Raw genomic sequence first — 27,038 nt, 5'->3', positions numbered from 1 at the left:
GATACTTTAACCTTGGTTAGCTGGCACCCAAGCTACAGTACACATTCTTGGGGGCAGGGAGATGGTAGTGATCAAGGTGTGGGCCAATAATTTGGGTTTATGGCAAGGCAGAAGTTTATTATGCTAGCTTCCAAAGCACAATTCCATTCATATCCACCTTGTGCTACCACCCCAAAAATTAATTCCAATAGACAAAGAATGACAGAAAATAGAATAAGTGTACTTACAGGAAATGAAAGTGATTGAAGTCAGGTTAGTTTCAAGCATTGCAATTGTTTTAAACAGTTCCTCTCCACTTCACTCACTGGCCCCTCTTTAGTTAATCAGAATTGACTCTTTTCTCCTTCCTTTTCTTTACATTTCTAATTTCCTCCATCATTCACTTCCCTGGAAACTAGAAGTGAGCCACAGAAATCTTGGGGTCAGGCTCTAGCAGACAGTTTAATAGGCTCCTACGTGCTCACTATGCTCTGTTTCCCCCTCCCCCCCCAGTGCTTTTAAAAGCACTATGGACCAAGCACTACTGTGGAGTAAAAAAACCCTATCATATTCCAAACACATTACACCTGAGTGTAGCACGTTCCTGACAAGCTCTGTGATAGGCTAGTTATTTACTAGTTACTTTCTGTACAAGAAATAGTACTCTTCTACAATTTTAAATGATTGACAGATAGTTTTACTCAAAAAGTCACAGGTGAGTTCTATCTTTGGTTAGCTCTATAAAGATACATCTCACGTGTACCCATTGTTAACTCATAGGTTATATGCTACCTTTCCATCAGCCTTGCTTGATTCCATAATGTCCCCAGGGCCTGACTGGACAGGAGGGGGAAGTTAAGGTGATGTCTTTCCCTTTCCCTGACTTGCTGACTTATGATGCATAGCCTAAACTTTCCTTAAAACAAAAACAAAACAGAAATAGCTACTCTTCATTGTTGAAAACATGATTAGACCATGTCTAATGCAGTGACATCTGCTTGAGTTTGTAGAGCACATGTAATAGTCCTGGGATGAGTAAACTGTCTTGTATTTATCTTAGCTACATAGAGATTATAAATTATAAGTCAATGGGTTTAACCACATAACCACTTACACCAAAGCATGGAAGAAAGGAAAGATAGGATTACATGAAGAGCTGCACAATAGACTCTGAGAAGATAATTGCTTATTTTTATCCAGCCCCTGTCAAGGAGTCAGGTACCTAGAATCGCAGCATGACATCTGCATCTCAGTGAGGGAAGCAAACCCCTGCAGAGCATATATTCATAATATTCCTACTTTGGTATCAGACAAAGGCAACAAATACAGAGTTATGAAAGGCAAAGTCTATTTCATGCATGATCATATTTTAGCACGTGCAGAGTCATCTGAGAATGAAGTTTCATTTCTCCTCTTCAATTTAGGTAAGTCACTGGGCAGGCCATGGAAGAATGCCACTGTTTTTGCCTCCTGTTTTACTCCTGGAACCATCTGACTGGCTTCAGTAGGTCATTTCTAATCAGAGCCAGAAATCATGGGCCCACAAGGACAACCCCAAGTAGCGGCAATGAAATTAGTTTTGTTTTCTCCAGGCTCAAGAAAAAAATAGAGCTTCTTTCTGGTACACAATCCAGCCTATTCTGTCTTTAAATAAAAAACATTTGCTTATAATTAATAGGAACATACACAGTATGTGTAACGGCTCTTTTTTAAGAACACAAAAATTATTAAACAAGAGATAACTTTAGGGCAATACTCTGTAATTTCTCAAACTTGAAAAGAATGTTGTTTTGGTTACGTTATGACTCAAACTGTACAAAGTGCCTGCTGCTACTCAAAGAACAAGTTTGCTGTAATGTTTCTAGAAAATTTATGAGCTTTCATCTTGTTCTTTTCTGCAATTTATGTTTGTGTGTTGGGTATAGTCCACCAGAAATGCTTCAACTTTTGGTCAAGCATAAATATCTACCCCTGGTGTCAGTCTGTATCAAGCTGCTATGAAGAAGATTTTGATATTTTCAACCCACAAAAAATAGTCTTCTTTAATACCAACTGATACAAAATTTCAAATCAGCAGAATATGGAAGGCAGCAAATATAAGCAAGTCTACAGAAAACAAATTAGAAAAATCTGGAGTTAACCCATAGGAGGAAGGGAAGTTTATATTATCACAGTCACTGCTCAAAAGTAGTATTTTCTGACACGTTATGCTGCTTTCTCACAATTTGTCCAAGATCTTCCCATTTTCACATATTTCCAAAATAATTAATTATAACAGATTATTTTATTTTACTTTTTCATGTAGAATTGCAGCATATATATGGTTTTGTAATTATTTTTACCGTACATTTCTCAGTCTAAACATAGAGGTTTCTGTAATTGTCATTAAAAAGCACATAGACAAAATATTTTATGGAATCTATAATAAATGCAAAGAAATCAATACAAACAAAACTTGGCTTAGCAAACTGTACATACATAAATATGTTCCTTTTTTAACTTGACATTCATTATTTTTTTCTCATAAAAGCTTCCATGATCTTATTTATTACATCCAATTTTTTAAACCTTAAAAAAGTGCTTTTCAGATTTACAGCCTGTGCATCCAAAGCAAAGCTTAGAACAGCATGCCTGAAACAATAAACAAGGGGGAATAGTACATTGCTATATGAGCTCTTTAGAATTTTGTTACAAAATCTCTAAAATGTCCCTAGCACTGGTTGGTCTGTATACTGTAAGGTCCTGATATTGTGTATTGAACAAAGATCGGCTAATAGCTCATTTAGAGAAGCACATGGGAAACGTTCTCCTACAGTATAAATTCCTTGGCTATGCATAGTACAGGACAATGACCCAGAGATAAATGTGGCTAAAAGATCCAGAATGCTGGAGAGGGAGAAAATTCCCTTGCTTATGTCATAGCCTTCTTTGTGCCAGGGGTACAAATCTTGAAATGATGCTACTCATGTAATGCATTACACATTTGGGTACTGATACAGGATACAAAAAACTTAGTACCAGTAGAATGATATGGGTACATTGGCTACAGTAGGTAAAGCTGCCACATTGAGTGCATTAACACCTGAAATGGGCCCGCTTCCTGATGTGTGTTTTTCACCAACTGTACTAGCTTTTCCATTGCTTCATAAGGGAGGAGGGCCATTAGTGTATCTTAGCATGGGATGGAAGGACCGGGCAAAATTATTGGATAGAGTACAGCTGTAGTCCTCTTCAGTCATTGGTACAAGGCAGGCTAGACCAATCAAGAGCAGCAAAAGAAGCTGAAGTGGCAGAGCAGCTCTTAGGACTCTGAGAAAGAAGGACTGGTGCTGCCGAGTTGACAGTGCCTCAGAATGGGAGGAATCTGAGCCACCTCTTGTGGACCTGAGAAAAGAAATCCATATGAGAACAAACTAAGGCACTAGTCAGCATAGGTGCTACTTCCTGCTTCAATAACCCTTCCTGGGATATTCATTTAAAAATAATAAATATTTTAAATAATTAACATGGAATATGCCATTTGCATGACTCTACTGAAGGATCTTTTTAGAACAGTGGAATTGGAGAAAGAAAGCATTTGAAAAATCATTCAGTGTGGTCCATGTTAATCTACCCATTTTGCTTGTGTTAAAGATTTTCCACTTTAACAAATCAATTGAACATAATCTAGATAAGGACAACATCTCTTTTGTCGCATTAGCACTTGTGCCTGTTCCACAGACACATGCAGTTGAGAAGGGAAACCCCACTGCTTTATATGCTGACTGCATTTGTTTTCAGGAAGTTACCAGAGTATCATTACAAATCACATAAGTACAGTGCTCTGCCAGAATTGGATTAGAGGGACTCTCAGTCTCCACAGAATACACCATAGCCTCATTTTGCACTGAATCAGCATTTATAATTGACTTCCTGAACTGAATGGGCCCTTTACGCTTTTTTAAAATTCTTCCTCCCCTCTTCCCCGTGTTATTTCCTTTGAAAAATCTTTTCTGCAGTAGGGCAATTAAAATGTCCTAATAATCCAGTCGCAGCTGATGACCAGTGTCTTAGGGTGGGCGAAGACCTCTTGTTATCTCATGTTGGGCAATTAAATCTATAGCAACTTTTTATTCAGTGGAAGCTAGGAGAACTCAGTCCCTTGGAAAATAAAAACCAGGCCTCTGAGTTAGCCACTAAGTTTAGATACTCATATTCACAACTTTAATCCAAATTTTTAGATTTCAAGAAGCTTTTCCTTCTAGTCCTGGAAAGAGAGCTGATTTTTTCCTTCTGGACTAAAACTGACAGCACTCTAGTACCTGGGTGGCCTACTAATGTTTCTGAGAAATTACATGGGTTGATAAGAGAGAACTTGAAGATTAAAAAACATACCAAATCCAACATATACAAAGCGTTTCAGGTTAACCAATTATCTAGTAAAGGACAGTACTGTATCTTAGCCAATGCTAAAATACAGAAGGATGAGTGGTTTTAAAGCCATCTGCTTAGATGCAGTTTTCCCTCAAGTCTCTGTCTAATATGGGAAATTCACAGCAGCTTCATTACAGAGCAGGAAGAACCCAATGGCTTGTTAGAGGCCAAGGAAGTAAAAAGATGCATGGAAGAAGAACAATCTTCAGAATGACCTTTGTCACGTAGATAAAACTTTTGTTTTTGTGGCCAAGGAATAATGCTATCTTCTGTGGTTTTGATTCAGCAAAGAAACTTGTTCTCCAGCCTCACAGACCAGGTCCATCTCAGAGGAAGCTCTTTAAATTACATGTTAGAGTGCAAATGTCCCAAATAGCAGAGCTGACACCTACTTCAAACAAGCAGGCTTTACTGTGTTGCTCCAGTTCTCTCTGTCCTTTGTCACACTCCACTCTGTCCTCCTTGAGACTATACTTTCTCTCTCCAGCTTTCTGTCCTTCCTGGGGCTACCCTTTCATCTCCCCAGCTCTCCCAGAGCCTCCTGTTTCTCTGGCATAGACAGCCATATTTGCTACAAAATTGTTACAAAATGATAGTATTAACCTGAGGACAACACTAACCCACTAAAATTAAACAACTAGGGAGCAGTCTCTAGCCTGCTACCAGGTCCAGACTGCCAACTTCCTCTGAGGTGAAGAGGGAATCTACATGTCCTACTTACAAAGCTTTTTACAGCAACTATGTAGATGTTCACATGCTCACACTGAGTCCTCCAAAGTGTTCCCCACAAGAACTGCAGGGTATAACCTACCCCTCTTAACCTTTTTTGTTACATTTAGTTATTAATTTCCAACTGGAGGAGATAATTTATTGTTATCAGCTCACTTGTGTTCATGTATCTTCCCATCGTAAAGACCTCAAGCAAGTCCGATAGCCTTTGGTAACCTTTACAAAAGCTTTAGTTGACTAATGGAAAGTTGAATGTTCAGGTACACTAAATGATTAACTTCCTGGATTGTTTAGGTCAAGAAGTGATGATCAAACCAAAAGTTTGCATGTTATTGGAGCCAAACTAGAGAGCTGCTTATTCTTGCACTATGTAAGTTCAGGTATAAAGAACACACTGAAAGGACATGGCACATTTAACAGCATCAGAGCATTCCATATTAAAGTTCAATTAGATCAGGCTCTCTACTGTCTAAGAATGCCAACACTGAAAGTTAATGGGCTGAGGTAGGAACAAAGGGAACAGGGAGTGCTTAATTACCTCCCAAGCATTTCATTGCGTTTCATTTCAGTCCACCTCCTTACGTGGCTCTTTTCACACAGATACTCTTATTCCAATCAACGAATGCCACATTTTGCAGAGAGGTGTCTACTCTTCCTTTGGGATTAATGAGAGCAGTATGAAAGTAGAGGCTCTTTTAACTAATTATCCATTGGCTGGAAGTAATCTGAAAGTTATCCTGAGACTATCAAATACCTCTCTAGAGAAAGGACCGGGAGCTACAACCAAAGGAATGGGCACATCATTGTCTAATCATTCTCTTCCTTTATCAGGGTTGTGGGCTACAAAAGCAATACTGGTTTTTGTTTTTATGTATTGAAAAACAAAACAAAACTCACAATAAAACAAATAAAAGGTGGTGGAACACATATTGGCTTCCTTGGAAAGGGGTATAATGGATTGCCTCAAAAATTAATGCACTATATAGAACAGTGTACTGAAACATAGCAGCCAAAAAGGATTGTAAATGTTACTGGTTCATATGGTGTGGAAATTATCCAACAAGCGAATAATGAAATATTCACCTCCAGGGGAGACCACATTCAAAAGATCTGCTTTAAAATACTCAAGTGCTATATTGATTTGGTTGCTATTTCGACAGGTAGTCGTCTACTAATGGCCACATTAACAATGATGGAAAAAATGAATACTCTGTTCTATGAGGTGGTGAATAATTTTACTGCTGCTATTGAAATAAAATGATACACTTCCTATCAGTTTTTATGGGCAGATCAGCCCCAAACACTGAGCGCTATAGTTACTTTGAGGGGAAGGAAGTTCTCTCTCTCTTGTCCATAAATTATTAGCTTTGTCTATTCAGGTTGCTCTACCATTTGTCACACTGACAGCTGTTCAGCTAGGACTGAAGCAAGATCACCTGTTATTCCCTCACACAGTCCTTAGTGACTAGATAACGTGGAAGGCACAGCTGCAAATTTGACCAACTGCACGTTTCCTGATGTCAGGCTCAAGTAAAGTATGCAAGGAACCTGAAAAATTAATGTTAGAGTGGATGCAACAGTAGGACTCCTCCTCTTGGGAACTAGCAAGATCTGCGGGGTTGGAACTTAGCTTGCTTTTCCTCAGTAACTTCACTGATATGTGAAAGAAAAGTTAAGCTACTAGGCAGCTTGGTAGGTGAACAGGGGAACTCTCATTTCAGCCTGGATGTAGTTTCAGCTTACAAATAACTCACTTCTTAGACAAGAAAAATGCACTAGATCTAATCTTTGTGGACTGGTAGAACATTTGATGTGATGCTATGCAGGAAATTAAACAGCTAAGTTGAAGGTAATGGGGGTGAAGACAAGACAAGCTATGAAAAGAATTTAGCTTGAAAATTAAAAGAATGTCTCTAATTATCAGAGGAGTGAGGTCCTGAAACAGGGATAACAGGGAGATAAATACTAAACACTTAAGATGGAATTTCATTAGCCTAAAAAAGGAGTTATGATACTAGTGCCTGGGACAGCAGCAGACTGCTCTTGATGACTCAAGATCCATTCTGGTCTTACGTCCTATGTTGCCAGTACATCAATAAATTGGTTATCTTCAGATATTACATATTCCTTGGTGGCTCATATCTACTCCCTGCCAGATTAAGCTGGTTTACATATCCATTTTACAGGTGGTTAAACAAGAAGTTTAAGTGACAACCCCAAAGTCAGAAGGCAGCACAACTTTGACTAGAGCCTTGGGGAATCTGAATCCAGTCTCTTAGTGTCATTATTTCACATTGCATTTTATTATAATGTTGTGATCTAGTTGGCTTAAGGAATTGAGAAATGTATAAATTTGCTATTGGATTTGAAGAGCAGAGGAGCAGGGGGAGTAGCAAATGGAGATGGGATCAGTGGCGCCAGACTTGAATAGAACTGCTCAAGAGAGAAAATGTAAACATACTGGAGCAGTTTAAACCATTATTTTAATCTTTTAACATTTTAATCACTTAAAAAAATCTTCAGGCATGGGTCCAGGTGTACTTTTTCCTGACAGCCATATTAACTATTGAAAGGGGAAGAGTAATTTGGGGATTTGCTTTTCCCAATTTAAAACTCTGCACTTCTTTATCAGATTTCATACCCAAACAGGCTGGTTTGGGAGGATCAGTTCCTATGCAGATGTAGTACATGATGAATCAACAGGATACTACATATATAAGCTATGATAACAGAAAAGCGCAATATCATCAGGCTTGCTAAAAACACCATTCCTCTAATTTTTTAAGTAAGTAACTTTCCTCTGCAAAATCCTACATAGCAAACATTTCTAATTTGTCTTTGGTTCTCCTTATACTATAATCTAGCAGAGTTTGCTGATCCAGTGCAAGATCAAACGCAAAAGACTCTGATCAGAGGCATGTCAAGATATCAAGGAACACAGTGACAGCTTGTACCGCTTTATCAGTTAAAGCCATATTATACATCAACCACAACCTGTCTGGCTTTGCGCATTTGATTAAGTTTCCTATTCAGTAGTAACTCATTTGTATTCCACGGTTGTCTGAATGACAAATTGAACATTGTGTTGTCCTACTATGAGATGTGTTAATAAACAGTGCTGGAGAGAGTTGATCTGAAAGATGCCATGCCAATGCCCCTGCTAAACTAGTCCCAAAGCTGCGAAGCACTGATAGATGCGCATCAGGCCACCCCCACCTCAGGCCTACAAAACAGTAATCTCTTTAAAGAGGGTGGGACTGTACATGTAGAAGAGAGTGGAGGAGCAGACACAGAATATTCCTCTAATGCCATGTTGCTAATGCAAGCATGCTTGACCTGCCTGAGTCAGCCTTCATTTTTCAGGCAGGTTAATAAAAGACACATGCCTAGATGTTAATGGTCATAGAATACGATTCCACCAACAGTTGCCAAGCTTTACAGCAACATGAGTTAGAAAGTTTCCTCCCAGTTCTCCATTCATGAGAGGAACAGAGAAACAGGGTCTATGTATGTCACTTACTGTGCAGGATGTCTTACTGTGCTTCAAAAGAATGAGTTGATTTCTTATGGAAATATTCTGCCTATCATGTCACTTAATGTTCATAGCAGCTTCACAGTTGCAGTATTTCACTAGCTAAAGTTATGCAATTCTATTCAGAAATTGGAAAATTGACTGGTTATGACCATAATCAATTTGTGCTCCCCATTCCAGCTCCCTCATATTTCAGACTGCTGCTCTGGTAAGTGAAATTGTGGTCTTGTCTTACAGAAAACAGGCCATCAAATACAAAGTGCACTCAAGGTTTCTTTGAATGCCTGATTATTGCTCAAATCACCATGTAAGTCAATTTTTGCTGTCCTCAAAACTTAAAAATCTCTCACTTGAACAGGAACCATTATCTCAAGCAATTGACAAAACAGAAGTTAGGCTTGATTACAATTCCACACATATCTTCTCATGTTCTCTATAATTTTATATTCTGTCACAACTCACTAAATGTTGGAATGGGAACAGATATCTATTGTATAGTGTAGGTATATAATTTTTCCTTTAGGGCTTCTTTAAATGTATTTATGCTATGGGGAAGTGAACGGATCAGTGAAAGAGCAAAAGGACACACACACCACACTGACAAGAACAGAATGCACAAGCACTGTTAACTGCAGAAATGAGAGATTGCTGAGACGAGGTGGAAAGCAAAAAGCTGCAGCTGCAAGTCTGCTCTCTAGCGGTCAGACAGAGATGGGGCAGCATTGCTCGCAGTGTGATACATGGATGCAAGCACTCGTCAAGTGTCACGTCAGTGTTAGGTTGTTATGTCTGTAAAGATGTTCTCCAATAGCAGGGAGAGAAGATGCTCCCAATTTTGTGAAGATGAAAATCCTCAAATTTTGATTTTTTCATTTTGAGTCATAGGAGCGTAAAACCCACAAACTGAACAAAACATTAAAAAAAAAAAGGATGTTAGTGTGTTTTATTCAGTCTTGTGGGTTTTCTGAATTCTAAGTATTGTATTGGCCTAATACTTGCCTTAATTTAATATCTAGAAATAAAGAGGATGATAAAAAGTCTTTGCCATGAACCTACTGGCACTTCTGTTAATCAGATCGTAACGTAATAGTCAGTATCACAAGTGTACACACTTACCCATCTGACAAAAATTAAAAATTTATTTTGACCTGTAAGTTATGCTACTGGGAAGCAAAAACTGTCTATTTAAGATTTACATAGCATATTTATTAACAAGTATTTTTGGTTGGAATAACTGAATTGAAATGTATGCAAAAATCCTCACAAAGGACACTTAACACCTGAAGTATGTTTAGTTCTTGTCCACCTGGCAGATAAAACGTGGACACATGCCTCATGGACAATTTCCATCATCCTCTTGGAGTTCTAGAACAGAGTGCGGAAACCAGGAGAATAAGGTACCTGCTATGTGGACTGCTGACAGAGGGTCCAGGCTGTGAGAGACTACATTTGCCCCGTGGCTGTTTGCAATGAACAGGGGGTAAAGAAAGAAGAATGTTCAGTCCAGGCAAATAAAGACAAGCTACTGATGAAATCAAATTAAAAAGTGCAGCAAAGGAAACAAAATCAAATGAAGTGACTAATACCCATGAACCAAGGAAACTGGCTTTTCTTTTGCTCCTAGCTGAATATGAAAATGGTTGGAACGTATGAAATGAATCTGAAAGAATGTTTTAGTCATTCCAGTGAGGCACATTAGATCAGTACAGGGACCAGTGTTAGAAAAATTTGCTCAAGTCATTTGTTGCATGAAATATAAAATTAATTTACCTTACTCAAAATGCTACACATTAGAGTATTTATATTTCATTGCATCACAATTAGTGTTCAGTAGAACACTAATACAATTATATTCCATGTGCCACCAATAAAAGGCTAGCCGTTTTTCACCCACAATTTTGATGGACAAACAATTGGCGATTTATTGTACTCACTTTTATTTGCTGGCAAAACAAATGCGTCTTAGATGCTTAAATAACCCTGGATATTAGGAAATTATTATGATTAATTTCTCACTAAGAATGTACTTGGTACTATAGTTTTAAATGGTATCATTTGTAATGTCTCCAAAATTATGGGTGCAAAAAGGGAAAGTTTAAACAAAAATCAGACCCCAAGGAATCATACATATTACACTGTACATAATGGACAAAAATGACAGAAAGCATAAGTTATGTACATAAACCAACCAAACAATATTGTGTTAGACAAATGCAGATTAAAATATCAAGGCAAGACCCACTACCAACTTGCTAGCCAAAGTTTTCTATTTTAAGTCATTTTGTCATTTTCTGCAATATTTAGGCATCTTCCAGTTTAAGCTTTTATGATGGCATGGCTATCTTTGGTAATTTAAAAAAGCGCTTAATTGAAAAATGAAAGTAATGATTCCAGAATTGAAATGCTCAGTTTTTATGCTGTTTTTTTCCCCTGTGAAAAGCCAGTATTCCTTTACATTCTCAAACCAGGATCTAAAGGAAACTAGTGAATGTAGCAAAATCAATTTCAGAAGACCATAACACTTTATCAGGACAGAACTCAGATGTTTTATAAAAAGTGCAAATGAAAACTGATAGTTCTAAGAATAAGGAAAAATTGAATAATTAAAATAAATCAACCAACAGAATTGTAAAGAAAGACAAAAAATCTTTTTTTCACACAGGGCTCAAACTGTGGTGGAGCAAAATACAGTGGATGATATTTATCTTGTATTTTGTTCTAGTGAGAAGAACATGAAGCTTTAGAGCTGATGTCATCTCCCCTGATCAGATCCCACTCTGCAGTGTTTCCAACAATGTTTTCATGCCCTATCAGCTTTGGATGCAGCCTTAGGAACTTCCTCATCCACAGTCTCAATCAGATTCTGACTCCATGATCAATTTTAATCAACTCCCCCCACCCCCAGAAAAAAATTCACTGGTATTCTTGGAAAATAGCTCGGCAGAGAAGACCTAGTAGAGAGCACGAGGAATCACCTGTACTAGGGCTGAGAGAGGAGCAGACATTGAGATCACAAGAGCAGAATACAAGAGAGAATCTGCTATGCCATAACACACCAACCAGTTTGAGCCCTTGGTTATGTTGAGTAATTTCTAACTCTCATTTCATGCAGGAAGGGAAATGCAGCAGGGTTGGGAAAGCAGCTTTGTTTGAGGGGAACAGATCTAGGTTTGTGGCTTTCTTTCCTATCAGGGAGATGGTGTGAACCTTTCATCTACCTACAGCCGCAGTAAAACATCTGGTGCTCCCACCCAAGAGGTGACAGAAATGTCTAGGATAAAATTACCGTTCTCTGTCTGCTGGGGGTGCTTCTTCCAGACACAGGACTAACAGATCCTGATGTGTCCAGTTCATCAGCAGAGGACCATGAGGACAAATCCTAAGATTCAGAATGGAGATTAGAAGAGAATCAGTGTTTTGCTACGGAAACTGGAAAGTGGATGAAATCCTGGTTTTAGCAGACTTCTTTCCATCTTCAACCTTTAAAAAATGATCAAGGGAGGTTTAAATGTATGTCAATCTGTAGGGTGAAATCACTGGAAGACATTCCCACTAAGCTCTGAAGAGGGGGAAAAAAACAAAGCGGTCCTCAATAGTTAATCATCCTAGGCAAAGTCAGTAACAAAAAGTAAGATGCTCGTTAGTGATTTTAAAATAGTAAGAGATGGCGTGTAAATGCAAAGATGCTCACCATGGATATCCAGATACAATTCATTTGGACAGGGATATGCCAGAGAGATTAAAAACAGATCATGTTCTTTACATGTTACGCTAATTGAGATTTAGGGGAACAAAAGGAGAGGGACTAAAGCAATGGGAATGGGTAAAATCATCTCTTTATTACTGCTCTAGTCAATGAAGGCATGCTTAACGCTTCCCCTCTCCCCCAGTGACTTCATCTACAGGATAACTTGTGCAAACATGAAGTATGCTTCCACAGCTAAGAAAAAAAACCTAGGAGACTTATTATTGTACAAAGGAATTTTAAAAACATCTTCATGACTGTCACAATGGGAAGGTAGATGCTTATTGCCCTACAAAGAAAATTGGGCATACTGCAGTGTTTGTAGCTACTCCACATACTTTGCGGCAATAGCAGCAGCCAAGGTGCTTCATTCATTTTGCTGTTCCAGAGATAGGAAAATTACTTGACAATATACATGGAGAATCCATAACAACTGTACCACATAGATGAGCATAACATTCCCAAGCAAGAAAAGAAGGGCCACTAGGCACAATTTACAGATTGAAAAAAGAAAGAAAGATTAATTAGGGAAGTAGCTCTGGATGAATGACAAGTAGTAAAAATAGTTACCAGCTGACTGCTTGAAACATCTAGTATTTTCTCTAAGTCCTTGATGTGACGAGTGACCTCCTTCAGGAGAAGCTTGAGCCTGTTTCCAATGACATGCACCTTTTCTTTGGCTTCCAGGCAGTCCCTGCCTTCAGCATGGACCAGTAGTTGACAGGACATGTCTTGCAGTGATGCAACTTTCAACTGAGACTCTAGCAGCTCACGTCTAATTTGCTATTACAACAGCAAAGTATCAGAGTTTTCTACTTAAATATTGTGCAATATGTGAAGCAGAATGCTAGAACTTATAAAAAGTGAAAAAACAAGAGCATGCAGGCATCACTTAAGCTTCCAAAATCATTGCAGTAGAAGTACTAAAACAAAGTAGCCATACCCCTAAAATCCTTGCAAGTTGTAACAAAGGAAAGTACTCTTCTAATGAAGTAAAGTGATAAATGCACATCATTTTTCTTTCCTGTAATTAAACTGTAAGCAGTATAATCTCTCACCATTCCTGTCTATTTCAATAAGTTCTCATTAAGAAAAGATTTTCCAAAACCTCTCTCTCCCCCTCTCTCTGGGACATGCACACACATAACCCCCACCCCAACCCACCAGCAGGATAATTAGACAGTAGCCTTGATGGTTTTCATATTGAAACCATTTTTTTTTTACCCGTGAACTGCACTACTGCCAGGACCAAGTACTCTACCGATAGTGATGCCAGCCCCAGACTTTCTGATAGTCCAGCACACATAACAGATTAATTACTAACCTCCAGAAATACCATCTTTCTGCTTGGCAACTTTTGTCAAACCTTTAAACATAGTAGGTGTTTACAACCCTACCATTAGTAGTCTGTGATGATCCTGCAGTGTGTCTGAATCCTGGTTTGGATTAATTGGCAAGATCTCATTTTTTCTTCTGTCAATGTTCTCCAACCAAAGCAACAAACCATGGCTCATTTCATGGAAATCCTACAGTAGAAAGGTGAGTCTTTAGAGATGTGACAAAAATCCAGCATCGTTCAGGTGTCATTATTCTCACTGCAGAATCAGGTGTACGTAACAGTTGCATAAAAGCAGCTTATATAAGTATCCTATGATATTGATACTATTGTTTCATCTATTTATACCCTAATATTAGCTGGTGAGGATGCAAGATGGAGCAGGTGCAGGAAGAAGAAGATCAATTTAAGCAAACCTTAGCAGCTCCAAAGCTCAGCACAGTATCAACAAGAGAATGATCTCACACATGACAGTACAGACCTGACACTGCATCAGGGCATCCTGCAGTGAACAGCGCCATTCTTCTATCATACTGCATACACGGTCCCAACGCATGTTCATCTGGGACAAGCGCGCCTGCAGCTTCTTGCTCTCTTCGGTGTCAGCCTGAATGAATTCTGAGCTGCACAGGTTGATGGAAAGGATGATAGCTTTGCGGTTGTCAACTGCTTTCTGCAGTTCCTGGATGATAGGAAAATAAAAGGAAAACAGGACCCAAAATTCAAGACACAGGAAGTATGACACAGACATCAAGAACCACCTCCTCTAACCATCAATATTAAAAAGTAATGGGTTTGCTGTCAGTTACCACACAAGGGTAACTTAGGATACCATTTCCCTCTTTACTTGGAGCAGCAGACATCCATGGTCATTGTGTGGTAACTTTGCAAATGCTCACTCTTTAGCATACTTTAAGTTTTATTGTAAATGAAATTAGAGCAAAGTCAATTAAAATTTTAATGACTGAAATGCCTTTAGTTATGATGCAATTTTAAACATCAGAAAATTTGGCTCATACTTCAAATGTCAGAAAGGGCCTGGCAAAAACCACATAGCCTATTTATACAAAGTCTGGGAAGCTAAACAAAATGTGGGGCAGTCACTGAGAAGTTCCCAAAAAGGCTTTTGCCTCTGCTTTGTGCTTCGTTGCAAATTATGGGGTGTTTTTTTCACAAGTATCAACTTGAGTCTGTCACCCATATTAATCCTACGTTAAAAGTTGTACTTCTCTTGAAGGAAAAAGCAGCGTGCAAAGAGAATGTAAATATGTTATCCTTCTGATGTGTGGAAACACAAACCATATAAAAGCACTTTGATTTGGTGCTTGCGTTGAAACTAGCAAAATAAGCCCTAACCGTATGATTCCAGGGTCTGTATGATACGAGGGTCTTCCTTGAGTGAAACAGGATAAGATCCTCTTCTCTTATTTTATAGCATTTTCCTCATAAAGTCCTATGTCACAGTAACCTTCATATAACTGAGTACAGCTCTATTAGTTTCTACCTAAAGTCTGCTAATGCTTCTAAAGCAATTAGATTCGGCACTGTAGGAAGCATTCTCTCCCTGGAAAACACACACTCCAGGAGTGGAACTTGCTCCTTTTATATTTTGTTTCCATATCATTTGAGCCAAGGGCATGAGAGACTGGACCCTGTAATGTGACCTGGTTTTATAGTATAAAGCATCAAAAGTCACAGCCCCCTGGAGAACAAAATGCCAACAGCAAGAGCAAGGTAATAACTGCCAGGAAAAAGTAAACATTTGTTTTTTTTAAAAGTAGCTGTGTTTTACCATATGGTGTGCTAGAACAGATTTTAATTTAATATGATTTCTAAAGTCACTTTCTCATTTAACTCATTAGCTAAATTCTGCTTTGCAGGACTGGTGGGGATAAGGATTCCATCTATGAAATGTGGCTGAATTGATAAGGTGTACTGCAACTTATTTACAGAGCAATTGACTGAAAACAGAGATAAAACCTACTTTTAATTTTTTAATTCGGAGCTCAATGGTTTGTAGGTCTGTGCTGAGATTCAGGCAACGGAGCTTCTCTAGGTCTTCTTCTGTCTCTCCCAACCAAGCCCAAATGTTGTTCAGGTCAGAGTTAAACTGCTGCCATTGCTGCAGATTTTGTTTCATTCTTAGTTCTTTGCTTAGAGCTTGAGCCTGGATCAATTCCCATCGATCAATCACACCTGCAGAAACAGAGAAATGTAACTGAGCTACAGTAAAATGATTTAAAGCAATATTTACCTACATCAACATTTACAGAAAATGGGTAGCCTGAACAAAATATTAACATATCCCAAATTAACTTAAAAAATACTGAGAATCAAGTTTCATATGGCAAAAGTAAATAATCTGGAGAGTGAACCAGGTGATCTAAGATTTTTTTAATCTCTAAATTCTATGACTTTATGCTAGTAAATATTTAGGAACCCTATGTACTATGTGTTAACCTAAAAAGAAAATGATCCAGCTACATTTGCATGCATAATTACCATGAATAAATAAGGACTGTTGTATTTTCAGATAGTTATTCTGATATCTAACCTTTGCATGTAATATTATAGTTCATAATATAAGCAGCCACCAAATATGTAAGAATGTGTATGAGATGTATATCCACGTAATTATGCCTTTTCATGTATATAAAGGTTTAATTATACATGAAAACACAGACAATCATCCTTTCACACATGGAGAGAGAAGCGTGTACACAAGCTTAGTAAACATGAACTACCGTAACTACCACTTCACTGGATAATACCAGGTAAATATTCAAACTGAACATGGCACATGTGCTCATTTGCGTTTTAATTGGAATGCATTGGAGCAGACTTGATGAATCGAGTCTGTTCTGTGTTCTACTTAGAATGCTCCAGCTTTGTCTCACTGTCATGTTTATTAAGCCTCCATGCATTTTAAAATGTCCATGGGGATGCTTTATCTAAACTTTATTGAATGAGCTTTAGATAAAGCACCCAGTAGCCATTTTAAAATATGTAGGGGCTTAATACATGTAACAGTGAGCCATTTTAATTAAGGCGGATATCTGGGAACCACTTTACTTAAAACACCCCCCCTCCCCACTACCCTGAGCACATGTATAGGTGGCCATTAACTGTTACTCCTTTGCTTTCTGTGGAAGGACTATACAGTACTTACCAGCTGTCTGCGTTTCTGTGCTGTTCAGATCAATAAATCCAGAGAGCTTCTCCTCTTCTTCTTTCAGCTTGTAACCAAGCCTTTTTACTGAGTCAATGCTCCCACTGCACTCACCTAGAAGCTTCGTCTGTTAAAAAAAAGAAACACATATTAAGCTATGCCATGCAGAAATAACTCATGAGTTAAATGGCTGATTACAAAGCAATTTCTATAAAACTTCTGAAGATAGGTCTCAACCTGAAAAGAATGGGAGGAATTCTATAGTTTTAATGATCTGCAAATTATGTACGTATAGAATGGAAATGTTATGATGCATTTAAGCATCAGATCTTTTCCATTCAAACTGGAATGGGGAAGTTTGAATAAAACTTGAATATTGTAATTAAACTACTCGCAATAAGTGTCGTTTTATTAATAATTCATATGCAAACTAAGTTACATGATACATATTTGTAACTCATCAGCAAAACAAAATACTACAGCTTAGTCTATAAAAATCTGTTCTTAAACTTGAAGTATTTTTTTTTTCTTTTAAAGAATCATCTTTACAGGAATAAATGAATATGTGAGAAAATACAATGACATCTGCACAAATCTAACTGGACGGTCAATTCTAGGGCAGTAGTTGGCAACCTTCTAAGGCTGCAGGCGAGATTAACCCAGCTTGGCTCAGTGGCGGGTGGAAGGGTGCTAGGACTTGCCACTGCCTCCGTTTTTCCCCCCCATGTCAATATGGGAAAAAGTGACTGCTGCCGAAGCCCACTGCCTCTAGGCACCAGGCCTGTGGACTGGATCAAAATGCTCTATAGGCCAGATTTGGTCTGCAGCCTGTAGGCTGCTAGCCCCTTTTGCAGGATCATATTTGGGTATTTAAACTCACAAACAACTTAACTTTATATAGCATTGGCAATCTGCGTATATGAGGAAGTGCAGCTGATAGGCAGTTATAGCTAACTTACAGTTATTTGTTCTACAGCAAAAGTAATATTTTCGATACCTGTTCTCTCAATAGGTGAGATACTTATGATACTCACGTAGCCTTTATAACTTGAATCTAGCTCTGGCCCTGTGGGTGTTTTGCTGCGGATGATGTTTTCTGTTTGCTGTATTTGGAAACGGCTGGTATCTAAGGCCTTGTCCAGCTGACGGAGATGCGTTTCCAAAGCACCTGGCCCTCCTACAGCAAAATACATGGAAGTAATGACTATGACTTTGACATTGTTCAAAATCTTTGCTTTGGTTCAAGGAAACATATAAGGGATGCACTAACCAAGTTAAACAGCATGGAAAAGGTGATTGCAGTGGCATATGTGTTGAGAAATGACAAAGCAAAATGATAACTAATTACATGCTAGTGTGTTAGCAGCTTTCCAGAGGACAGATGACTATACTGATGACTGCACTCCTCATGAGGATATTAATCAAAGCTTTCATATTTGCATATAGGTTGGCAACCTGTTCTAAAGAGTCTTTCCCCAAAATAATTCTTGATCCCTCTGAAAGACTAAAGTCTTGGCAGGATTTTATGATGTCCTCATACTTTAGTTTTGTGACATTATGCTTTTTCAGATCTAGAAAACTGCCATGGACTGAGTGGAATACTAGTTTGCATCAAGAATGCTGTTTCTATTCTACTACAAAAGGGGAAAAGCAGTATGTGCCTGCCAAGTGAAGCTGCTAGAATTAGACACCATGCCATTACTCAATGTTTTTTAAACAAGACAAACTTCCCAGAGATCATTTCACCTTTGCAACGTGTCTGATTTCCTTTAGTTTAGTTACACAGACAAACATCCAAACACTTGTGTGCCTTTCCCCCACTTCTGTCTAGCTGGAAACATATGGCTGTCCTACCATGTCTCTCAGTGGAGGTGACTGATTAATATCTCTGGGCATCTGAAAACTTTGGAAGCAGTACAGGAAGGGCAACCATACATCTTTTCCTGCACTTCCTGATGTGCCCTATGAAGTTTCTTTTCCTAGCATTGTCTAATTTTTTTTTTGGAACACTTATTTGCAAAAAAGGAAACAGTGAAACATAGCTGTTTTATCACCAACTGTGACTTAGGGATTTGCCTTCATTTTCAAACTTTCATGGGAGCACAAGTACTTTCAAGTCTGTAGTGAAGACTGAGTCAAGAGAGGTCATGAGTGAAGGTATCTGGACATGCACATAACCTCTCCAAGATTCTGTCAGTAGGATGTAAAAAGTGAGAGCTGTCCCCATGATAAATCTTCCACTGTAAAAGGGCAACCACGTGACCTAATAAAATCTTCACCCTTGCATTATTAAAAAGCTGCTTGGCAAGGAATCACTATTTCTGCTTCTAATGGTGAGGAACAACTGCTAACACACAACTTATAACAAAGTAAAAAGTTGGTTGGTATAGTTATGCAAGATATAAAGATGTAGGCAATGAACTGGGCTTTTTAAATTCGGTTCTCATCCCTTTCCACCTCTGCATCCATCTCCACAGAAACAGAGGAAAAGCAAGGCTCAGGATCCTGTTAAAAGAATTTCTTACTTTAAATCTTTCTTTTATAATAGCCTCCAAACTCCAAGCAGGTCCTACCAATTTGAGCAAAGTACTTCTAATCAGGTTTGGTTAGCCAGAAACTGAACTGAAACACTTTCCACTCCTGTTTCACCCACGCACCCAACAATACCTTTAAGTGTGGTAAGTAAAGCAAGGAATTCTGTATTAACAAGCTTGTGGTAGCATGTGAGGAAAAAAACTACCTTATGAGTTGTGAGAGGTACAGAAAATGTGCTAAGAGAAGAGGAAATTGTTAAAAGTGTGGAATACAACATTTGGCCTAGCTGTACTCAGGCCTTTTTTATGCCTACCAGAAATATTTCTGAGTGCATTTTCAGTAAGTTTTACATACGCCTCAGGGCTTTCAGGGATCTCTACATCTGCAAAAATAAAAGCATAATCTGAATGGATAGCTCAGCAAATGTGCTTCAGTCTCTCTCTAGTAGGAAACCCATTTTCCTGGAAAGTGAAGATCATCAGTTCTAGTTTAACTGACATGCTTATTTAGGGCAAACAGAATATAAAACTGAATCACAGCATGACTAGTGAAAAGACCATTAGACTCCCAAAAGAAAAAAAAAAAAAATCAAACCCATTTTTAAATGTTGACAGAAAACTGAAAAGCACAAGGCAGCAACACTCAGGCATCAGGAAAAAAATCCTTCCTTTAGACCTCCCTAACAACAAACAGGACATATTTACAGGCTTCACCTACACTGATATTTTGACTCATTATTAGCATTTATTATGCAGTTGTGCACAATCAGGCTTGTTATTCTCATAAAAGGCCAAATTCTAAAGTCCTAATTCAGGCAAAACTCCCAATGATGTCAATGTGAGAGCCTTGCCTGAATAAGGGTTGAGTAAAAATCCACTTAAGGATTTTATGATCTGGCCCAGGGTGTGGATGTTTCCTTGGACTTTTCTCTTCCCTTTGTCTCATGCTACTTACTTTCATCCAATCCCATTTCTTTAAGTCAAAGAAGTTTTAGCTATTAATGCTGCAGATGACAGTTATATCTGGCAGACAGCGGAGGCACTGAGACAGCCAGTTCCCTCTTGGTCACGCATCGACTACTCCCCTGTAAAATTTTAAGCTGCAGTCATCCAGAAGTGCAGAAATGTCAGAGGCCAGAGGCATCACTCTAGGACATGTGTTCAAGATCTCCAAGGGCTCCTTAAAATGATTTTTCATACGCTTAAGAGCTCTCTGGTTGAGTTATCCTACATGTAATGTTTGTCTCCCTTTCCTGAGACAGAGAAGAGAAAGGCCGAGAGAGAGAGCACGCACGCACATGGAAGAGGGAGGGTGACAAGCTGAGCAATCATACCTGTTATACTAGCTGCTCCTCCAAGATAGAAATCTTTGTCTTCTTGTCCTTCTTCTTCCTCAGAGTGTAGTGCCCTTGAAACAGCTGTCTCCAAGTCCCTACTGAGGTCGTAATCATGATCCCATTCCAAGGGGATGGAGTCTACGCTAGCAGGAGTATCCCGCCCTGACCTCTCACTTCTCACAGGCTGGGCAAGCGACAGTGAAAGGTTGGAAGAGGGGTGAGGGGAGAGAACACTGTCTGCAGATTTGTCATGCCAGTGTATGTCAGAGAGATCTGCTGATTCATCCAGATCCACTTCTCTGTCAGAGAGGTCATGTTCATCGTCTGTTAGCTAGAAGGAAGCACCAGCACAAAGCCTATTAATTCAAACAATGTCCTTTCCTCCTAGGTCAATGAGATAAAAATGTCACCGGGTAACATTCAAGCTGACAGGATGCCAATTTTTTTTTAATGCATATAAAATGAAAGGATAAAATGAGTAAGAAGGCTAAGATTAAACTCAACTGAACTCCTTAATGCTCATCTGTATAGTCTCATGTCTGGTAACTGTCTCCAAACTTATTCCAGATATTATCTTTATAAAGGAAGCAAAACTAGTGCAGTATTTTAGAAACAAATTATAAAATGTATCAAGGAGATTTAGCTGATTATTGCTGTCATTTGTTCTTTCAAGTTCTGAAACCACCTCTTTTGCTTTCCTTCAGAAGAGCTTTCAAGACAGGCTTTGAAAACCTCCTTGACTTCCTGGCTGCCTGTTCACTTTTGGGGACTTGAATTTTCATCTGCCGTACAGGAGGTAAATGCTTGCCTCCTGACCTCCCCAAGGAATTCAATAACTTTGATCAGCCATGGAATTGACTATAGAGGGTAGAAAGAATTTATATCCCTAGTACTGCACTAGCACTTTTTATTTCTGAAATATTCAGGAAACATTTGTTAATAATGCACAGATGTGCATGCTGGCTCACAAAAGCAAGATAGGCTAAGTCTAAAGAGCTCACACGCTAAACAAGATGTAACCTATCATGAAACAAAAACCAGAGAGATGAAGTTATCACAGTTATAACAAACGAAGATGATGGGATATTTCTGCAAGATTGCACAAGTTCTTTTTACTATTTATAGACAGACAGACAGATAGACATCCCCATTGCACCTATAAATTAACAACAAATCCTAAGTAAGTTAAAAAAAGGTTACACACAGGCAGGCGGATCAGTTTCTTGTGGTAGCGCTCCACCCGACCAAAGACTTCTTGACAATAACGCTGCAGCTCATCTAGTTCCTCTTCAATGACAGCTGCATCTATGGGCTCACATTTCTCTATCAGCTGCTCACCCTGACCAATTATCTGCTCGATTTTATTGTTGTTCAGCGAGATCTCCTGCTGGAAAGCCTGTGCAGTATAAGAGTCCATGATTTCTTGTTATTACAACTGATTTATGTTGCTTTTAAGTGATTGAAAAAGCCAAGTCTTGGAAAGCTTTACAACTAGGATAGTTTGCAGACCAAACACAACCAGGGATGACTACACATCTTTCATGTCCCATTTACACGTTACACTTAAGGCATGGTTAACCAGTTTATCACATCCTAAATTGTGATCCAGTTATGCGTTCAATCAATTAGTGGCATGATAAAACAAGGAATAAGCCACATTGTTATTCCACAAAAAATATGTAATAATTTTGTGGTTCTTTCTTATTATGCTATTAATTAAATGTATGGCCAGATGCTTCCCTGTGGCTGAGAGCACCACCAGCTGACAAGGCTCCCAGCCACAGGGGTGTGCCATTCACTGCCCGAGCTGCCAGCTTCATCAGCTGCAGGGCTTGCAGTTGTGGGAGCCCGCTACTTGCCAGTGCACAGGGAGCCTGGAATTGTAATCCTGGGCTTCCCCAGCATCAGCAATAAGGTGTAACTGAATCTGATGCTGGATCCCACAACCACAACTCCTGCCATGGCATGCATGGCATGGCAGGAGGCATGATTGTGTGGATCCAGCATCAGATCTTATCATGCCTTGACCTGAACGTCTAGGGCATTTATAGACATGCTCCAGGAAGTGGTGGGGCGGGGGGACAATTTTAATTAATACAGCTCCAAGACTCACACTAATGAACGTGCCTGGAGTGTCATGTGTATTAGTGTTCCTACAGTGTGTATTTTCAATACATGTGTATTTTCACCTACAGTGAAAAACTGTGGCAGGGTCACTTTAACTAAAGCTTGAATGATTTTTCAGCGCAGGGACACTGATACACGTGACTCTGGAGTCTGCTGGAAAGCAGTATTTACCACGCTTCAAGACTCGATTAATTGAGTCTACTCCAACGTACTGTAATTACAGAGTACTGGAGCAACAACCTTGCACATATATAGAAGCCCTTAGAGAGGTGTTCAGAGAAAGCAAAAACTGGTGGTGACATTTAGTACTCCACAACTAAACTGTCAAATGAACTACCAAAAATAGGAGTCAATGGATTATCTAGTTTTGGATCATGCCAGATTTGGAAAGAACTGTTTTTCAAACAAGCCACATTTAAAAGTATACAAAAGTATATATCAATAAAATAGTCAGAATGTATGCAGTTTCTAAAACTAACACACTAACATATTGTTTTCTATAGTGCTATAAACACTGCAGATATCTCATTGCTCTCAGCAAGCAATTCACATGCTGGTAGTATAGAAACTATTTACAAACAGGGCAGTCATTACAGCCTTGATGATAACCCAGAGGTTTAGGCATTAGAAATGATTTCACTGAGCCATGAAACATCATATACAGTCTGAACATATATATTAACTAACCACTTCCCCATTTTGTGACAGGGCATTGGCAAGGCCCCCATCTCCCCTGTTTTTACCTGTGGCACAGTATATGCTCATCTTGGTGTTCTGGGTATCATTCCTTGTATTTGTGGGTGAGAGTCTGAAGTAACAACTGAGGGATTCTTTGGATTAATAATTGTCCTTGAACTCAAAGGGCATGACATGATGGCTCAGAAGGCCCCTTCCAATCCTATGTTTCTAGAAACCTCAAGACTTGCAGGTGATCATCTATACTTTTTGAAAATCTGTATTTAACTAAGGTGGCCAGACAGGCACATGGCATTTCCTCTCTATCTCACTGCAAGGAAAGCACCTTTGGAAGGCTCACAGCATCCAGTGATCCTGTCTGAAATGCCAGTGCTGGGGATTGTCCTACAAGTACAAGGCTTTAATTGCATGGAAAAATACTTCCCAGGAGCCATTTCTTACACTCTCTTCTGCTAATTTAGTTTTGATGACAGACCATTTTCTCTCTCCTACCTTGAGCTGCTTTATCTTTGCTTGGACATCACACTCTGAGAAGTGTTCAATATTGGTAAGCTGCAGGTCCATCTCCGTTAGCCAGACCAGAATATTGTCACGGGCCGTCTCAAATTCCTCACGCTGGCCAATAAAATGCTGAAAAAGCAGAAAAGGGGAGGGGAAACTTAGGCTGCCAAATTATCTAGCTTTCATGTATACTATCCTTACAGTTTAACTGAAAATGAATCTGTTCTCTTTTCCCACCCCCTCCAGAGTCTTTCAAGTTCCCATCTCATGCTTTTGGCTGCGACTAGTAAAGCTACAAAAGTTCTGATGCAAGCAAACATTCTCATTCTTCTCCTCCCGGAAAGAGCAAACTATCTAGGTTCACCTCCTGCAAGTTCTCACTTCACCACATTAGAAAGAGAACCCATAAAAATTCTGCCTGTAAAAAAAACAAGATGTAAAAACCCAGACAGAAAAAACTGTGTGAGTTTATGATCTTTGAAGCTTACAATACACTCCGTGAATACAGGGCAGTGCTGAAATGGAGACGTACCTTTAGCCTACGCAAGATGGAGGTGACTCGCCTTTGTAAGTTGTCCCATCGCTGGTTCCCTTCATAGACCATCTGCTTGAGGCTGCAAGCAGAATCAGTGCGATTCTCTCGGGCCAGACGGCGGTACTGTTTGTTAATCAGCTCCAACTGAGTCAGACTTTCATGTACCTGTCTCTGGAACGCCTAACACCAAAACATACCATCAGACACTCAGCCCCTGAAACTATTAAATGCAAATAGTGCCGCAGTTTGTTCTTGGTCTTAGGACTGCCATTGAGGGAGGTCAATTGTCAAGATAAAGCCACCAGCATTCCTGGATAGTCAGTCAAAACTAGACAGTTCACTCTCAAAAGGGCAATTTGGCGGTGTGTGGGCTGGACTGCCCATTTGCCAAACCCCACTAACTCCAACATTGGTTAAAATGTTTGGTGCAACAGATTCTTTCTTTTAGACTAGAAAGAGCTATGAGAAACACTGTGTTACAAATCCACAAGTTGGAATGCATTCGAATCCTCCTTTCAGAATGACAGACAAGTGCAATTTTATCCCATGAATGAGGTTATGTCCTTTCTAACAATTCTTAAGCCTGCTTCTTTGAGAGCAGGGAGTGTGTGAACTGTGGGAATGTATGAACTGTGAAATAGTTCAAAAGTGCCTTAAACAGTTAGAGGGTTTCAAGTTATACTGACATGAACTAAACTTTGAGTTTGCCATGGGGAAAGAAAAACAAAACAAAAAAGCTCATCATTTTTCTATAGACAAGAAAGCCAAAATTCCTTTGGTTTCATAGAATTTCTCTAAACTCAATGAACGTCTATAGTAATAACACTGGATAGATGCCAGAAGATGAATTTGTCAATAGTGTGAACAACTATATATTCACTGGAATGGCATTCAAGGCATTTTTTACCTTCCATATACAGGTGTGCACATATTTATTTGCACAAGTACTCATAGAAAGAACATTTTGTCAGTATTTATAAAATCCTATATTTGAGCAAATGCTTCTGCCACATGTTCAAATCCTCCTTTCAGTCAGAAAAACTTCAGTCAACCAATGCAAGAGCAGAAACACTAATGCGACTTAGGCTGTCAAATAAACTATGTGACTAAAAAACCAAACAAACTCTCAAAGCCGGTTAGAGAAAGCAGGCTGAGATTCATCCAAAGGTAGAAATATGTTAAAAATGTTGGATTATGGATTAATAGCATCTTAAAAGCAAGGTTTCATTGGTTGGTATTTTGTGAATAGAAAAAAAATGACTAAGGGATGGATCAAATAGTTTTGTAGATGCTTCCACTTAAGGCATAGTAATGCCTATAAATTAGGCACCTTGCCCTTAGCAAGGAGATCAGACAAGGTTAAGCCACCAACGTGCCCGATAGTCAATCAATGAAAAAAGTTTTCCCTATCAAAAAGGACAATCCAGATTGCCTAGGCACTTAGAGGTAGCCAACAGGAATTGCCAGAGTCTGAACTGTAGCCCTGAACCTTAAACACCTGACTCAGTGGGAAACATTAGGCACATTCAACATCTTTGGATCCAAGTGCATCTACAAGGAAGATGCTTAACTGATAGGACCACTGAATTCAGTTGACCAGTGATTACTGCTAGTGTTATTTCTATTCTTTTAACCAATAGCTGTTTAACCGTAAAATACATAAAGAGGTCTAGAAACGGGGACTAAAACCCAAGTTTCCCCCTTCGATGGGGTGTCCTCATCAGAGAGCTACAGCCAGTCTTCCTGTTGCTTTCCATTCTGGCCCCATGAATCATGGAATTGTGGTTGTTTAGTGTCTCAGCTTCAACAGGAGGACAACCTCACCAGTTTAGTGCACTACCTAGTGGTTAGGGATCTCTCTCTCACAGAAAGTGGCAGAATAAAGGATTGAGTCTCCTCACATGGATGAGGGCCTACATCCTTTCCTGCATGAATGATTTTATTGCTAGACTATTGCACTAAAGGTGGGCCCACCACCAATGGTCCAGAGTGACTATAGAGTTCTGTACTGAACTTGATGCTGTTGGTGTCAATCAAGTAAGTGTCTTGTGAATGCTTCACAGATCAGGGTTTTTGATGGAGTTGAGATACTTCCCAGAACCACTGGACTACTTTTGGAGCATGCTCAAAAGCTGTGTAAATGTCCAAGAACCTTTTCCATCCAAAATGGAGATACTCAAATGGCTTTGGGACTGCTGGAGAAGAGTCAATATTGATCATTTTTTGTAATTTTAGCAGAGATCAGACAGTGAGAATCATAGAAGTAGGGTCAGAAGGGACCTTGTAGATCTTCAAGTCTGACCCCCCGCCTGGGCAGGAGAAAAACTGGGCTCAAATGAGTCCAGCCAGGTAGGCATCAAGCCTCTTCTTAAAGACCCCCAGGGTAGGAGCCAGCACCACTTCCC

The 27,038-nt window shown here is 39.2% G+C and overlaps 1 protein-coding gene across 1 annotated transcript in view; it reads right to left on the bottom strand.

Moving 5' to 3' along the window:
* Window positions 1-484: 484 nt before the first annotated feature.
* The window catches only part of SYNE1 (spectrin repeat containing nuclear envelope protein 1), a 514,523-nt gene continuing 487,969 nt past the window's right edge, over window positions 485-27,038 (bottom strand). The window contains exons 132-145 of the mRNA XM_019550064.1: window positions 24,631-24,813; window positions 24,090-24,227; window positions 21,979-22,170; window positions 20,772-21,105; window positions 19,752-19,820; window positions 17,938-18,080; window positions 16,904-17,030; window positions 15,719-15,930; window positions 14,216-14,416; window positions 13,796-13,924; window positions 12,969-13,181; window positions 11,940-12,032; window positions 10,055-10,113; window positions 485-3,363 (exon numbers count right to left, since the gene is read on the bottom strand). Coding sequence (XP_019405609.1) covers window positions 3,123-3,363; window positions 10,055-10,113; window positions 11,940-12,032; window positions 12,969-13,181; window positions 13,796-13,924; window positions 14,216-14,416; window positions 15,719-15,930; window positions 16,904-17,030; window positions 17,938-18,080; window positions 19,752-19,820; window positions 20,772-21,105; window positions 21,979-22,170; window positions 24,090-24,227; window positions 24,631-24,813 — 2,334 coding nt within the window. The 3' untranslated portion in view covers window positions 485-3,122. The remainder of the gene's footprint in view (window positions 3,364-10,054; window positions 10,114-11,939; window positions 12,033-12,968; window positions 13,182-13,795; window positions 13,925-14,215; window positions 14,417-15,718; window positions 15,931-16,903; window positions 17,031-17,937; window positions 18,081-19,751; window positions 19,821-20,771; window positions 21,106-21,978; window positions 22,171-24,089; window positions 24,228-24,630; window positions 24,814-27,038) is intronic.

This window comes from Crocodylus porosus, unplaced genomic scaffold (genome assembly GCF_001723895.1).
Source record: "Crocodylus porosus isolate Cpor-Errol unplaced genomic scaffold, CroPor_comp1, whole genome shotgun sequence".
Lineage (NCBI taxonomy): Eukaryota > Metazoa > Chordata > Crocodylia > Crocodylidae > Crocodylus > Crocodylus porosus.
This window is presented reverse-complemented; position numbering and strand designations above follow the sequence as displayed.